Genomic DNA, 15,239 nt, shown 5'->3' with positions numbered 1-15,239 from the left:
TGTATACAGTTCACACATACCGTATGTAAAACCTGAATAATATACAGTGATATAAAATACTTGTACCATCAATCCTGGGGAGCCTGGTCGACCTGGGGGTCCAGATGATCCCTGAGACCCTTGAACACCATCATTTCCCTTTGAAAGTAGGAATCTTCAGTACAGTAGATGATCATTTTGAATGGGAAGAAAAACAGAAGCAGGTGAATGTGTGCTTTGTACTCACCCTTTCACCTTTGAGCCCAGGGAGCCCTTCCCTTCCAGGTTTGCCGGCGGGACCCGGTGCACCCTAAAAATACAGACAGTACCATTTGTTAAGTCCCTGCACTCATTGCAAAAGAGCAATTTGCTACAGAGAAGCTAAAGCATCTACAAACCGGTGGTCCTGGGAAGCCTGATTGTCCTTGGAAACCCTTGAAATAAAAGGAGTAACATATAACTATGTATTATTTTTTTTCCTAATAGTCACATTTGTCTAGTATGTGTACAACATGTATTACATACCTGATCCCCTTTGGCACCAGCAGGCCCTGCTGGTCCTGTGTCTCCTTTGATACCCTGTAGACACAGATTGATTCAAATTATGAAGTAGTTATTGAACTTTTCAATGATAAATGAAGAAGCCAGACTTGAAATGTTGCCAAGCAGAATTTATGATGATGCACTGACCTGTGAGCCAGCCTGTCCTTGATACCCAGGGTTACCAGGAGGACCCTGCAGAAGGGAAGGAAATATAGTCAGTAATATACAACACAAGCTGCAGATTCATTGTGTATTAGATAACTGCTGGTGTAGTGGCTTACTGATTCTCCTTTCTGACCACTGCTTCCTGGGCTCCCACGTTCACCCTTCAGCCCCTGACAAATAAAATAGGCAGTGAATCAATGTCAGCTCACATCAATGTAACCACCTATCCATCCATTAAAGCTGCAAGTTTGTTGTCAATCCCATAGTTATAATGAGGCGTCAAGAGTAACTTACAGGCAGTCCAGGTGGTCCCATGGTTCCTGGGTAGCCTGACGTCCCAGGAGGGCCCTGAGGTAAAGATCATACAATCAATCATACAGACAAAGCAATTATTTTTCTACATGTTATAATTTCAACGAAATTGATTGGCAGATAGTTACCTGCTCGCCCTTCGATCCTGGGAGGCCAGGTTCCCCTCGCTCACCCTGCTGACCCTGAGGATGACAGGAGTGAAGAATGATTAGAGAATGAAGGACACGATATGATATGTATGTCAGGAAGAGGTAGAAATGAACCAAGGACGAGGCAAGTCAATATCAAAGAGAGGAAACAGCTAACTGGCTCGGATCATCTCCCTTAGGAAATGCCTACATTTGATTTTGTCCTTTTTACCCTACACTTCTATGAGGCTTCAGGATGGTGATTTAGCTCTGTGATGCTGATATCCACAGGCTGAACACTGCATCCTCAATCCAATTTCTTTAAAAAAAATTTTTTTCAAAACTGGATAATGATTTTCAGATGTTGCTTACCTTCCTTCCTTACTCAAATTTTTACAAAGCTGCAGACTTGATTAAGAAATCTATCTCTTTACGACCCTGCTCTTTCATCAAACAAACACAAAACAAAGAAAAACGAGCAGTGTATCGGTGCAGTTACTAAGCAACAAAATATAGACTGTACTTTTGTCGTGTGTATAGTTTACAAAGAATGATCCCACGATGTATTGAAATCGTATATTTCACAGTCTATTAATTTGACGTAAATATTAATATGCATGTGCGAGTGTAATCTGTCGCCTAGCAACAGTGGCTGCAAGCGTTAAGACAGATTAGTGCTGGGGAAAAAGAAAGGAGAGAAGTTTTGAAAAATGAGAAAATAAAAGAATGTCAGAGGAAACTGAATTTACTCTCATCACTATCATTATTATTATATTGAAACAGTGGGAGCTGCTGAAAGTAAGCTGTTTACCTCACTCTTATTAATGTGAATTGTCCTTTTAGAATTAATAGATGAAACTGCACTTCAAAAACTAGTAAGAATATCAGTGTGAGATGCAAGATTTAGTAGCGTGATTGCTTTTACAAGAGAGTGATTATTGAAGGCTGTAAATTAGAAAAAAATAATTACTAATTGATCACACAGAGGAGAAACTAATTAGCAGCTGATCATTGTGAGTAACTTCACACCACTGAATATGAGTAATGTATTCAGCAGGGTTACACCTCTCTCCCTCTCTCACACAAACAGTACAAACAGACACACCACTGCACCCAGCAGAAGCTAACACCTGCTATAAAGTGCTACTAGACTGCAAATGGATTCCATGCAGTGCTCACATGGCTCATCCATTTAGCATCTCTATTCTCCTAAGAAAAATAAATCTGTATGAGAAGGAAGAGAGAGGAGGGGAAAGGGGCTCTGGCTGCACAGCAGTCCTACTCTCCATCACTTGGACAAGGGAGTAATTGAACAACTGGAGAAAGAGACAACCAAATCATTTCCTCGTCTGAAATAACTTTCATTAAAGAGCCATGGAGAGAGGCGGGAGGATAGAGAGATGGCAAGGAAGGAATAATCTAGGGCTGCTTAATCTAAAAGTTAATCCGTATTTGAGATGAAAAGCCACAAAGAAAGAGAGGCACAGATAATATAAAGACAGTAAGAGCAAAGGTGGAAAGTAACTGAGTACATTTACTCGCGTGCTGTACTTAGCTACAATTTTGAGGTACTTGCGCTTTGCTTGAGCATTTTCATTTCATGCTTTATACTTCTAAGCCACAAAATTTCCAGAAAAGTTATTGTGCTTTTATTCCACTACATTTATTTGACAGCGATGGTTACTAGTTATATCTCAGAATTTATGCCTCGTTAAAAATTAAACCAGTGGACAACAACCTTTTTGGCTTGTGACAAAAAATTGTGTTTAGCTGGGTCTATTGTCACATTTCAGATGTACAGGAGCTGTTTGCAGTAACCAAAGAAACATCTCCCCTCTAAACTTGTGAGACGGTTCCATTTAAGACAGTTTGTGGTCTAAAAACGTAGTAGTAAGTAAAAAACTTGAATAAAAATTGCTGTGGTAGAAATTAGTTTTTTCTACACTCCCACCAAACAGATAATCTTACACCCCGTATTTACCATGACCCTTTGCTGGTTGGGAATCGCTGGACTTAAGACTTAATTGAATGAAAGAAGTTAAAACTAGCTCTGCTCTGACCAGCTACAACAGTAAAATGTTACTTACACACTGACACATCAATAATAACAATTAAATAATGTCATAATAATATATTAACATCAACAGGTACTTTGACAATACTTCTGTTCTTTTACTCAAGTTAGATTTTGAACAAAGGACTTGTGATTATGTTATTTTCACACTAATGAAGTAGTACTCCAAGTAGGAGTAGCATCCAAGTAGATCTAAAGAAATTGTGAATGATACTTACAGGTAAACCGGGTCGACCCTGTTCACCTGGGAAACCAGGAGGTCCCTGTGGACAGAAAACCATGAAAGTAAAACTTTAAAACAACTGAGACAAGATGAACAAACATAAAAAAAAATCAATTTACACCTCTGATTAAAGCAGGTTTCAGCTCCTCCCAATTAATTGAACTAGGTATCACAAGAAAGCTTGTATGTGTTGGTATAAATCAGTAATGAAAAGATTGGGCTACTTTGCATAACATTTTCACTGGGACCAGTAGGGGGCTCTGTGAGCTCATGGAAAGCTCTGCTCAAGTCACTCCATATCTAAAGCTTTGAGAGACAAAAACCTAATGGTGCTGTCCTAAAATCTTGAAATAATCAAATCTTTTCACTCACTGAAGTAACGGCAAACTAATGTAAAGAATGCACTTTATACTCTCATTCTCTGTTGAGAACGAATACTTCATGGTGGTAAGTTAGAATCAGATGTCATCAAAGAAAACTTCTTTCAAAATCTGCCAATGGGTACTGTAGGCACATCCAAAGAGTAGATGAGAATTTCAAAACAAGAGTCCACATTGCAGCTTTCTTTTCTTAGAAGTAAGTGATTCTAATCCAACACACTTTTTTGTCGAATTCAGTGATTATCTCCTCTTGGTGCAAAAGCTGTGCGTTCTGTACTGGGGCAGCGTGACAGCATCGTATACCCCACAACATAATGAAATTGTAAAGGAGATGGAAGAAGATCAAAAATTGAAAAATAAGTGGTATGATCACATGAGGGCAAAGAGTCGCATTAATATTGCTGAGACATTAAAACCCTGGAATCAGAACTAGGAAAGAAATTCAGCCATGGACTTAGCCACTGGGACAGAGACCGACGAGGCCGGTAAATACTTGGTGGATGTTTTGATGGTCTATCGGCCCACCTAGAATTTGTCCCAGTAGTCCCAATGGCCAGTCCAGCTATGGTGGAGATACATAGAGTTCAAAAGGCATGAAACAAATGTAGAGGCTGCTCTTTTTCTGCTTGACAGGTGGGTACCATTAGCTTTGCTGTGTTTCACAGAGCCAATAGGTCAGTATTGTTTTGTCCTGCTTGTAAATGTTTGTGGTGGCTAATCCCAACTGGTTAGTTAGCAAGCAGGTACTGGTGTCACATTTGTGTTAGATTACTACCCATGAGCGTTTGGCTTAGTTTATAGTTTGCCAAGATATGTTGCTGGTGTGATGTTAGCTCCAGTAGCAGGAGAGTTTTGCAGTCTGCAGCTGGTGTGCTGGTTATGGGAAACTGCCTCATCCTCTCTGCATGTTAGCTTTGCAGCAGTGACTAAGGCCACAGTTTTCTGTCTTGTTGTTTGCCTGTGCAACATGTGGAGGCTTTTAGAGTCACAGAAACCTCACAATGGATTTATTTGGATTGATGTATAATTTTAAATGCTATACTAGGTAAAGTTACCTCCCTTGTTAGATTAGCTACACACCTACCTCATGTGTCACTGTAATTTTTGAAAAACAATCTAAACAATAATTCGCTAGCTTTTAGATGTTTGTGTGCACGTCAATTGTTGATGAAGTTTTATAATATATGCTTTGTTTTGCTCTGGATTCTGCCATTTTGTCATTGTCATTGGGGGTGGAGCTTCTGAAGGAGTACTAAAAAGAAAGGGAGGGGTGTATTTGTTTTGCTGTTGAGTTCAAATGTCAACAGTCTTGGCTTACTCCACCTTTAACAGGAAAATATCTCTCTTCAATTAAACCATGGCAAAATATTCAGGTTTCGAGTCAGAATTTGCTTTCTGGGAGTTTAGATAAAGCCTTACCATGTTACCTGGTATTCCAGCTTGGCCTCTCTCACCTCGTGTACCCTGTAGTGAAATACAGAGAGAAAGGTGATCCTGAAGTCTGTGCAGTTGTTTGGATATGCACATTTGCACAAAGGCAGACAAACACACATGCACTCTACTAACAAATGAACAGTATGTACATGAAAAAACAGAGACAGACTCACTGGCTCTCCTTTTATTCCTGGTGATCCAGGCATTCCTGGTACCCCAGGTGTTCCTGTGCATGATTGGTCACGCTATGAGCCAAAGAAATAAAATATCAGGGAATGTGCATGTAATACTCTATGACTATGTATTTATTTATACTGATTACTACCATTTTATTGATATTATTCATCAACTGTATTTACTTCCTATGTGTCATGTTCCTATTTTCATTTTATCTGCCTTGTCTGGTTTTATTTCTTTTGTAGCACTTTGTAACTTTGTAAAGAAAAGTGGTATATAAAGTTTATTATTATCATTATTATCATCTACAGAATATGACAATGATCTTAGCTGACCACTGCTTCTGTCGCCTGCTCCCTCTGCAGTCTCTCCAAACACTGCAAGCAGACAAGAGAATAAGTTATCAAAGTAATGCTTCACTGCTGGCATTGTAATATGTCAGACGGACTATTCACATCAAGCCATGCAAACCTAATACACTGCAAAATAAGGGATTGTCATTGTGCATTCATCGAAGCACAATGACACACTAACTGCACTATTAGTGACATTTCATATGATTCTGCATTTGGAGAATCATATAGTGAAGCTGAAAATGTTTTGACAAGAAAGTCCCAGTCCCTCCAAGTCTCACCCTGTCACAGCTGTCCAAGGGGGTTACACCAGGCTTGCCCTGATCTCCTTTTTCACCCTTGGCACCAGATAGACCCGGCACCCCTGGCAACCCTTGGGAGCAGCCCCCATCACAGTCTTCCTGTGTTATAAAGTACACACACACTCATAGAAACACACTTACATATATATATATATAAAGAGAGAGAGAGAGATGGACAAACAAGCTGAACAGTTCTTCCCAAAAACTGGCAAAGCAAAAGCACAGAAAGTCACTGAATATAAACCCTATTACCCAAAATGCATAAATTTACTGATGAACTTACATCCTCTACTCCTCCAGTGGAGTCTTGAGGCAGCTGGTGTGGTCCAATGGGATTCTACAAAAGGGGGCAGGGAAAAGGATCAAAATGGGCTCTTCTCTTTCCCCGTCGACAAACCAAAACAAAGTTCCCCAATGTACTGCAGTGTCTGTATGGTTTCTTCAAGGACTACAGGATTTCACAATGACATCACACCCTATTAAGATTAATAATAAGTTCAGTCTTAAAAATAAAATTCTTTCACCTTACTCGACAATTACAAAGAATTTTATAGTGCATTACATAAACCCTGATCTGTATTTCTGATAATATTCCTACTAAGAATTAATTTTATAATTTCTATAAAATTTCAATTTATATATTAAAATACTCACCCCATACCCTCACTGCATTGCATATAACCCTCACAGCAGAGTCAAACTGTATAATAAGTTTCAGTGTCAGAAATTTCACTTGTCAATAAAAGTTTTTTTTTTAATGTTATAGTCCAAGCAAGCATTGGTCTGCATGGACCTTGGAATGCCAACAGTTCTCTGTTGACACTATATGTTGATACTTTATTGGAGTGTGAAATGCAAATTACTTTAAAAAACAATGACAGATAAACACTGGGGGAAAAAAAAAAAAAAAGAACCTCAGTACCCTTGTCCAGTAATGGCCATTTAGCTGTAATTAAATAGGGGCTCAAGTCTGCACCAGAAAAGTTTAAATTAATAGTGTCTCAATAAGAAAAAGCACAACAACCATGTATAACTGGCTCTGCGGACACATACAGCACATACGTAACCACAAGCACAAACACATATACTGAAAAAAAAAAAAAAAAAAAAAAAAAAAAAACAGACAAATGCCACAATGAAGATATGAAGTTACACTGTTTATTTATCAAGAGTTGTGAATTAAACCGCTCAATCCACACGGCCAATTACATTTACTGTGAAAGGCGGTCAGCTGCCTATCAAACCAGTGGGACCCTTTCCACTGAGAGTCTGTCAATAGCACCTGGCCTGGTTTCAAAGTCATTACAAACCCATTTGACATTGTTCAAACTGCAGCCATTAGCTAGACAGGCTATTTTATCCTGCCTGCTGTTGGCCGTTATAAGGGCTAGAGCAAGGCCTTGTGCATTAACCGGCTTGCTCAAAAGAAGGTTCGCTATAATTATATGTCACGGTGCATTGTTAGCAAATTGCTAACTTTGTGATTTTTCTGAGCAGCATGCTGTTATGTTTCAAAGACAAAGCAATTTTTCAGAGTCCTGAGAGCTACGCTGCGACTTTGGGTGACACTGTACCTCTAGAAACATGAAAAAAAAAAAAAGAGGCACTGATGGGTTTATCCAGCAACACTGAGGCAAAACTGGGTCTGGAACATGCATGTGCAAGTGAGTATGTGGATAGCAGAGGGCACCAACTTATCAACTTTAGTCAAACTTCTTATAGTGAGAAAGAGTATTAAGCAATTCAGCAATAGGTCAGAGCTTACACAATGACGCAGGGAAATTTCAGTGCATCTCTTCCTTTTACCGATGATGTGTATCGCTCTGTGGTCACTTTAATAATAGAGATGCTGCTTGACAATATATGGGGTCAATCGACACTTTTATGCAGAAAGTTTCTGTAAAATTAGTGTCAAATCTGTTCCACTCATCCGCTGAACTTTCAGTCCCTCCCTTTCCTCCATTAATCTGCTACTTTAATTCTTGTGCTGAAGGTGAAGTTCCCCTTGAGTGCTGGCTAGAGATCAGCATTGATGTTCCCTTAATGAAATTAAGCCATCATCAGACTTGAAAGAAACAAAACTGACACCATAATACTGTCCACAGATAAGTTCACCACACTCCACCTCATCTCTCCACTTTGATGGTGTCCTTGCACCTACTGTCGCTAAACTAACTTTGTCCACAAGAACACGAGACCGTCGCAGGTTACAAAAGATCTGAGGCCAGATCCACAACAGAGTAAAACTCTGAATATAAAAATATAGTGGTTCCTGCATGTTTCATGTTATACATCTCTGTCATCATGAAATATGCAGGGATATGCACAAACCTTATGTCCACTCCCACAGTTACCCATAAATAGATACCAACATACCCCTTTTTAATGTTGCGTGACACAAAACAAACTCATTCTGTCTTTGGTCTCAGCGGCATCCTTACACAGCACAAACGCAGCATTTGTGCTCAATATGTATGATTTAAAAGGGGTAAATCTTACTCTAATTTTACGGCGTTGGGGTATACAGTATGAAAGAAATTATGAAAGAAATAAAAACACATCTTTAGAAAGTGTTTAGAAATAACACAACTCAAATTTTTCTTATCCGTTCATTACTTTTTTGTTCCCTTAACTGACTTAAAAGTTCTCAAATCAAATAGAGCACACATGGAAGAACAGGACGTTCTTTTCTTCTTCTTCTTCTTTTTAAAAAAAAATAAATCCCACTTCCTGACACACACTAATTTTGTGCTTTTGCATCATTTATACATGAGGCCCCCAGACCTCTAGTCAGTAGACAACAGCCGCCTCTCCTCCTTTTCTCTCTAATTTTACTTACGATGTATCCAGGCAAACCCGGTTTCCCCGGTATCCCGTCGTTTCCGGGGATACCCTGAAAGAAGGAACTGAGGTTGAACTTCTCTTTTGCCAATCGAGGGCTAGCCACTCCCATCTCCATCAGTGCTCAAGGCAGAGTCAAAGGGTCAGGATCAAAATGATCAAACCTGTTCCCTCTCCTGAACTATCTTATGAAATTTTTAAAAATCTCAAAAATATGATTGTATTAAGAAATCTGAATTTAAAAAAAAAATCCAATATATTTGCATTGAGTAATATTTTGCATTCATCGATTATTACAAATGTCCCCTTATCATCGACATGACTTCTTCCATCCAGTTACCATCACCACATTTAATGTCTTTCTTACACCTTTGACTCCTGTAGCACAGCAACACTTTATTTGAAGGTCTGCTTGAATTACAAAGTTCATAAATGTATCAAACTTGTACTTTGGATAAGCACTGCATCATTTTTTTTAACTTTCAAATTTAAAACCAGACCTCCAAATAACTGTTTATGTCTTGACAGACATTCCCGAAGCTTGCCTCCCACATGGGTTAAGCTTGAAGCACCATATTAGTTAGTGCATTTTTCCATTTGATCCTAATTATCTTTGCCTGTTTTAAACTAAGCGACATACTGCATTTACTCCATGCATATCATGGACCCTTAAAGATGCAAAGCATATCAAAGCCTTATTTATGTCCCCCAGATGCACAAGCTGAAAGTCTTTATCATATGTAGCGTGTTCAATTCAGGCTGATGACGCAGCTGCTGAGTTGAACTGAAGAGAGCCCCCCCACTCCCTCACTGCCCTCTTTCTGTTACCTGGAGTCCTTGGTTTCCAGTAAAACCCTGTGGCCCAGGTGGACCAGGGGGCCCAGGAGGTCCTGGTGGGCCCTGAAACATAAGAAGACATGACCAAAACTGGCATTACACATTCACAGTCGAACACAAATGAAGAATTCTGTGATTTTTTTTTTTTTTTCGTGAAACTTTGCAAGGAAAGAAGTGAAACAAAGCTTTCAAACAAAGTTATCAGACAGGACGGCTGGTTGACAGATCAGACCTGAGGCCCGGGCTGCCACGAGTTTGTTTGAGTTCCTGGAGCTCCCTGGAGGGCAAAAGTAGTCAAAATCAGAGCAGCACTGATGCTTACACAAACAGGATATACAGAAAGCACACAGTGTGTGGTTAAGAATAATGCAACAAATGTCAAAACAGAAAGATGCAGAGAGGAAATAATGAAGCATGAACATAGGTATTCTCAATATGTCACCTGGGGAGTCATAATAAACCCTCTGAGAGAGTGTTTAAAAAAAATCAATATGTATCCACCTCCTGTAGTGAGGCAACAATTCTCTAGATTAAACAAATTGTATATCTACATGTGTTTTCTTTTTTTTTTTTTTCCAGTGTGTATGTGTTTGCAAGCATGTACTCACAGGTCCGCCTATGCCTGTGTGCATCGACGTTATGCAGTTGCACACTCCAGGTTCACCCTGAAATATACATCAAAGAAAAGACCCATAAAAAAAAGCTAAAGTGAAAGTCTTTGCACAATTTTAAGCAAAGGCTGCAAAACTGAGCCCTCATTCAACTTTAAAACCACTCCTGGTACTGTAAGAAAGTCAGAAGTCTTAGCTTTCAGGATTCTTTTGTTCAGTTTCGCTAAATCCTGAAATCTCACCCATCAAGAAGACACTCATAACTCCAGGGGATGGAGAGCTATGAATGTCTTTTATACCACTTTATGAACAAAAATCGTTGCATTACATGAAATTGTCGCTGAAGCCTTAATGTAGTGCAAGGAAACAATGAATGTATGGTGCTTTGATGCAAAAAAAAAAAGAAAAAAAAAAAGGTGTAATTCCTGTAAAATCTGTAACAACGTGATATCCCCAATTACACACTCGCACTCACATCTTTCCTGTAACATCTAAGTCAAGTATATATGAGCTTTCCCAGAATAGCTACAGCTCTTAAGACTCTCTAAGTGTTGCCTCTTTTGGTCATTCTCTCTAAGTTTTCTCATCTTTTGTCTCTTTCTTAACTTTATTCTTCCCCTTTATCTGTTCATCACAAAGGCTTCTGTCCCATATCTTACACCCCTCCCAACCCTTAAGCACTGCCTCCACCACTTCTTCATCTCTTCCACCCTCTCAGTGACAGTGACTGGTGGCTCTGATGAATGCGGTAATTAATAGTCTCACACACACTCTCTCTTAAGGCCCTGAAACTCCTCTTGTCTGCCAGCAACAGTACACTTGTCACCTCTGTTGCTACTCTATCTGTGCCCCGAGGCCGGTATGTGCATCTGTGTGCCAGCACGTGTGTGTGTGTGTGTGTGTGTGTGGCGAAAGCAGGGGGGGCAGGGGGGTGTTGAACCATCTCTTGTGATTACCATCTGTTCCACCCCCTTATATTCAAACCCCTCCAGATCCCTTCATCCAAACAAAACGGTAGACTTACCTTGTCCCCCTTAGCTCCATCAAGTCCCTGCAAGAGAAGGAGACAGCACACACACACAAAGACACACACACAAACACTTAGTTAGTCTTGCTTTGTTGTTCCAGAAGAAAGCTCACAGGGCAGTGAGCTGAGTGTAGATCAGGGGACAGAGGATGAGATGGGAGCAGACATTGCCTCTGCCATGGATAGAGGCAGACATCCTTGGTTACAAATGATGCCTAAATCAAGGACAATTCCCAAAGAAGCTCAAAGAAAATTAAAACTCTGAACAGACGCCAACACAGAGGCAACAACTCAAGTGTGCTACTTAAATTTCTCTAACATCTCTTCGAGCTGCTGATGCACATGTATGAAAACATGCAAATTAAACTCAGGCTTAAGATAATAAAGAAACAAGACAACTCACAGGTCTGCCATCAGCTCCTGGTGAACCCATAGAGCCAGGGGTTCCATCTTTACCCTGTGGATGGAAAAGTAAAAAGGAAACAGTGTTTGACAATATCAAAGCATGACATAATATGCACATGCAAAAAGATACATTTATGTCCTACCGGGGGCCCTTCTACTCCAATGCCCACAGGCCCCTGTGGTCCTGGAGGCCCGTCATCTCCTCTGTAGCCCTATGAACAAGAAAGAACTACTGTGAAAGTCTCAAAGTTTCATTGTGCCAAACAGAAAAGGGTTTATTTGATAGCATATTGCAATGATATGTTGATTTTCCGCCACTCTATTTTATGCTACCTTTTCCCCTGCAGGGCCAATAGGGCCAGGCAATCCTGTGACTCCAGGAGGTCCCTGTACAAAACACAAATTTAGACCAAATTAGAAATAAGTAGATTTAAATTGCAGGACTTTGGAAATATGGATGAAACTTACAACAAGTCCTGGCAGCCCTCTTGGTCCCTCTTCACCCTAAGACATAAATGAAAAAGACCAAACAAAAAGAAGATTAAGAATGGGAGACAAAGCGTGGAGTTTGTGGTGAGGAGGTTTTACAGTGGAGTTGTAGGGAAGGGCTGGTTTCTCCAGGTCAACAAAGCATCAAGTGAAGATTCCATGATGAATCAAAGGATTTGAGAGGGGATTAGTTTTGGATGGTTATTTAAAACCTAGTGACTTTATGATTAGATCTGAGAGGCAGGAAAAGTCTAAATGCTGACATAAAAGGAGAATGTGGTGTTCATTAGTTAGATCACTGCTGGACTGTATCCATCTAGGAGCTGTGTGTCTTTTGTGTTTGACAGCGCAGCATTAGTTGTTGACATGAAACTTTTTTAATTGATGCAGATGTGCTTTTTATAGACATATCAGCCTCACTTGAGGTCCTGGCAGGCCGACTCCTGCAACTCCAGTTTCTCCCTACAGGGGGCACAAGACGACACAGATTAGAATCTGTCAGTGAAACATAAATAGACACAATCATCTGCATGTACTTATAAACAATAATAATAAAAGAAATAGGCATTCATACCTGGCTCCCTTTGGGCCCGGCAGGTCCCTGCACACCTGGTAAGCCTGGTTTTCCCTGGAAAGAAAACATGTGACTTGATGATTAGTAATTCTCATAGTCCAGAGAGCCAGAAGTAAATAAATACACAATTCTCTCACATTTTTGCCAGGCTTCCCTTCTCCTGGGGGACCAGGGTCTCCTCTCTCTCCTTTGGGGCCTGGCACTGCTACACCATCACCCACTGCAGTGCCCAGAGAAGGACAGCTGGTACAAGCATCACCCTGGCAAAATAAAACAAATTTTCAAAAAATCAAACTCCCATTTTACCAGTGTCCATTTAAACCACTGGAAACCATTATTGGTCCAAAAACGTGACCAGTCTTATCTAATATATGACCTCTAATCAGGCATCCCAAGTGGATGGCCCCAACTATATTTCTATCACACACACACACACACACATGTGGGAAGGGATAAGGACTGTGCAGCAGACATGGTACTACTGCTTCTTTTTATACTGCCACTAACTGATGCAAAATAAAGTACAGTTAAGTTGATCTGACTTTAGAGTTTAGGCACTCTGTACCTTCTCTCCCTTCAAGCCCATTAGTCCATCCCGACCAGGTTCTCCGGCCAGTCCTGGGGCTCCAGGAGCTCCATCAAATCCATTATCTCCTCGGTCTCCTTGTTCACCCTAGTAAAATTGAAATGCAATGAAAAAAGAACACACTTCTATGTCCCGATGCTGACACGAATAATACCTGATGGATTATTTTACTACCAGCACCAAGGAATAGTGTTTTTATAAGTAGATTCGGATTTTGTTTTTGTGTTGTGCAACCATACAAGAACAGGGCGATGCAACACACAAGCCTGCTGTTGGTTTCAGGGTATGAGGCTTACTGACTGTTGGGGGTCGTAAGAAATGTGCCAACAAAGAAGAAGAATACTGCTAACAAGCAAACATGGATGTAAATAATGCATGATTTAAAATATTTAAATCCTTTAGTCAGTTAGGCCAGTAATACTGGTCTGGTTACATCAACCAGGCCAATATTAATGGCTGATCTGATCTGATGTGTTATGTTATAAAAAAACAATTAGCTGATATATCAGTACCAGATGCATTTAACTCTAAAATATGGATTATCATAATCAGCCTCAGTATTCCAGTAACTGTCTGACTCCATTTCTGTGGAAAAGCTTCAAGGTAATTTAAAGACCCCTGGCTCTGTTGATGGCAAAATTATTTCCCTTTTTGGGTAAAGTGATGTGAACGTTCCAAAAGACAGACTTGGTATGAGATGAAATGAGGTGGAGTGCCTGAGTTCCCTAGAAATATTTTTTAAAACCATGCTTGATAATTTTCCTGCAGACATCCTCAGTCCCAGTCGATGTCAAATTAGTTAAGAAAGTCTGACTGTCTCTAAAGGCCAACGGTGACTCCAAATAGTCTCATTCCTCCAGGACATCCAATGGGTTATGTAAGGCAGTGACTGCGAGAGGCCTTAACAGGAAATTTACCTTGTCTCCTTTTACACCAGCAAGACCTGGCGGGCCCTGTGTAAGAAAGTAGAAGGTGAGATACAAAAACAAACAGTTAAATGCATACACTCTGCAACAGTCATCTGCAAGTACTGTACAAGTCTCTTTCCATTCAGGTAAAATAACTATTGACATAAAGCAAACCACAGAGGCACACAGCATGTAATTGGGAGGGGTGACAGAAGCCAACAGAGATTTATTATATTTAGTAACAATTCTGCAGTAAGAAGAGAATCCCTGCATATCCTTTTTGTACAATTATAAGATGGTACGCCCTTGGGATGCAATCTTTTAGCATCTAAAACTTTTCACTCACAGAGATCCTGCTTTGTCTTTGTTGCACTGTGGCAACAAAAAAGGATCACAAGAAGCTACTTTGGATTTTTGCCATTAATATAATGTGATTTCTATTAATAATTCTGATGAATAAATATAATCAATAATGGTGTATGCAGTGTAGATATTTACTTGATCTTGGGCTTGGTTGTAAGCTACAGTACTGTTCCGTGCTCAATCAGTCGAGTTGTGCCGTTTCATTCAGGTTTTACAAAATCAAATGTACAGTAATGAATATAATAAACAATAAAAGCCCAATAACATACTGTAATATGTAATCACATAAAGCACAGCTAAGCGAATGTGCTAAAAAAATCTAAACAGTCTACAACTTAAACCATTCAGTAAGATGAGGCACTAAGTCACTAATATAATAAATTTCAACATGAAGTGAGTTATCAGTGCAAAATAGGATGTACAAAGATAACAAGCCAAATCATTTCATGTCAGTTCAAGCAGCTGGGATTGAAGTGTCTTTGGTTCTTTTGCTCCTGAGTTTAGGGGCAACATGCTGCCCTCTAAAGG

The 15,239-nt window shown here is 39.9% G+C and overlaps 1 protein-coding gene across 3 annotated transcripts in view; it reads right to left on the bottom strand.

Moving 5' to 3' along the window:
• The window catches only part of col16a1 (collagen, type XVI, alpha 1), a 67,342-nt gene that overhangs the window by 9,037 nt on the left and 43,066 nt on the right, over positions 1-15,239 (bottom strand). For 2 of the 3 annotated variants that reach the window (XM_056399513.1, XM_056399515.1), the window contains 28 exons: positions 14,358-14,393; positions 13,420-13,527; positions 12,992-13,114; positions 12,855-12,908; positions 12,701-12,742; positions 12,260-12,295; positions 12,125-12,178; positions 11,935-12,003; positions 11,790-11,843; positions 11,384-11,410; positions 10,357-10,413; positions 9,981-10,025; positions 9,740-9,811; positions 8,910-8,963; positions 6,354-6,407; positions 6,050-6,169; positions 5,751-5,792; positions 5,412-5,483; positions 5,224-5,268; positions 3,420-3,464; positions 1,128-1,181; positions 982-1,035; positions 804-857; positions 670-714; positions 505-558; positions 378-413; positions 227-289; positions 67-138 (listed from right to left, as the gene is read on the bottom strand). In XM_056399513.1, the coding sequence (XP_056255488.1) occupies positions 67-138; positions 227-289; positions 378-413; positions 505-558; positions 670-714; positions 804-857; positions 982-1,035; positions 1,128-1,181; positions 3,420-3,464; positions 5,224-5,268; positions 5,412-5,483; positions 5,751-5,792; positions 6,050-6,169; positions 6,354-6,407; positions 8,910-8,963; positions 9,740-9,811; positions 9,981-10,025; positions 10,357-10,413; positions 11,384-11,410; positions 11,790-11,843; positions 11,935-12,003; positions 12,125-12,178; positions 12,260-12,295; positions 12,701-12,742; positions 12,855-12,908; positions 12,992-13,114; positions 13,420-13,527; positions 14,358-14,393 (1,641 nt within the window). The remainder of the gene's footprint in view (positions 1-66; positions 139-226; positions 290-377; positions 414-504; positions 559-669; positions 715-803; positions 858-981; positions 1,036-1,127; positions 1,182-3,419; positions 3,465-5,223; positions 5,269-5,411; positions 5,484-5,750; positions 5,793-6,049; positions 6,170-6,353; positions 6,408-8,909; positions 8,964-9,739; positions 9,812-9,980; positions 10,026-10,356; positions 10,414-11,383; positions 11,411-11,789; positions 11,844-11,934; positions 12,004-12,124; positions 12,179-12,259; positions 12,296-12,700; positions 12,743-12,854; positions 12,909-12,991; positions 13,115-13,419; positions 13,528-14,357; positions 14,394-15,239) is intronic. The other variant, XM_056399516.1, reaches the window with a different exon arrangement.

Source organism: Seriola aureovittata, chromosome 16, assembly GCF_021018895.1.
Source record: "Seriola aureovittata isolate HTS-2021-v1 ecotype China chromosome 16, ASM2101889v1, whole genome shotgun sequence".
Lineage (NCBI taxonomy): Eukaryota > Metazoa > Chordata > Actinopteri > Carangiformes > Carangidae > Seriola > Seriola aureovittata.
The sequence above is the reverse complement of the archived record's forward strand: the minus strand, read 5'-3'. Positions and strand labels throughout refer to the sequence as shown.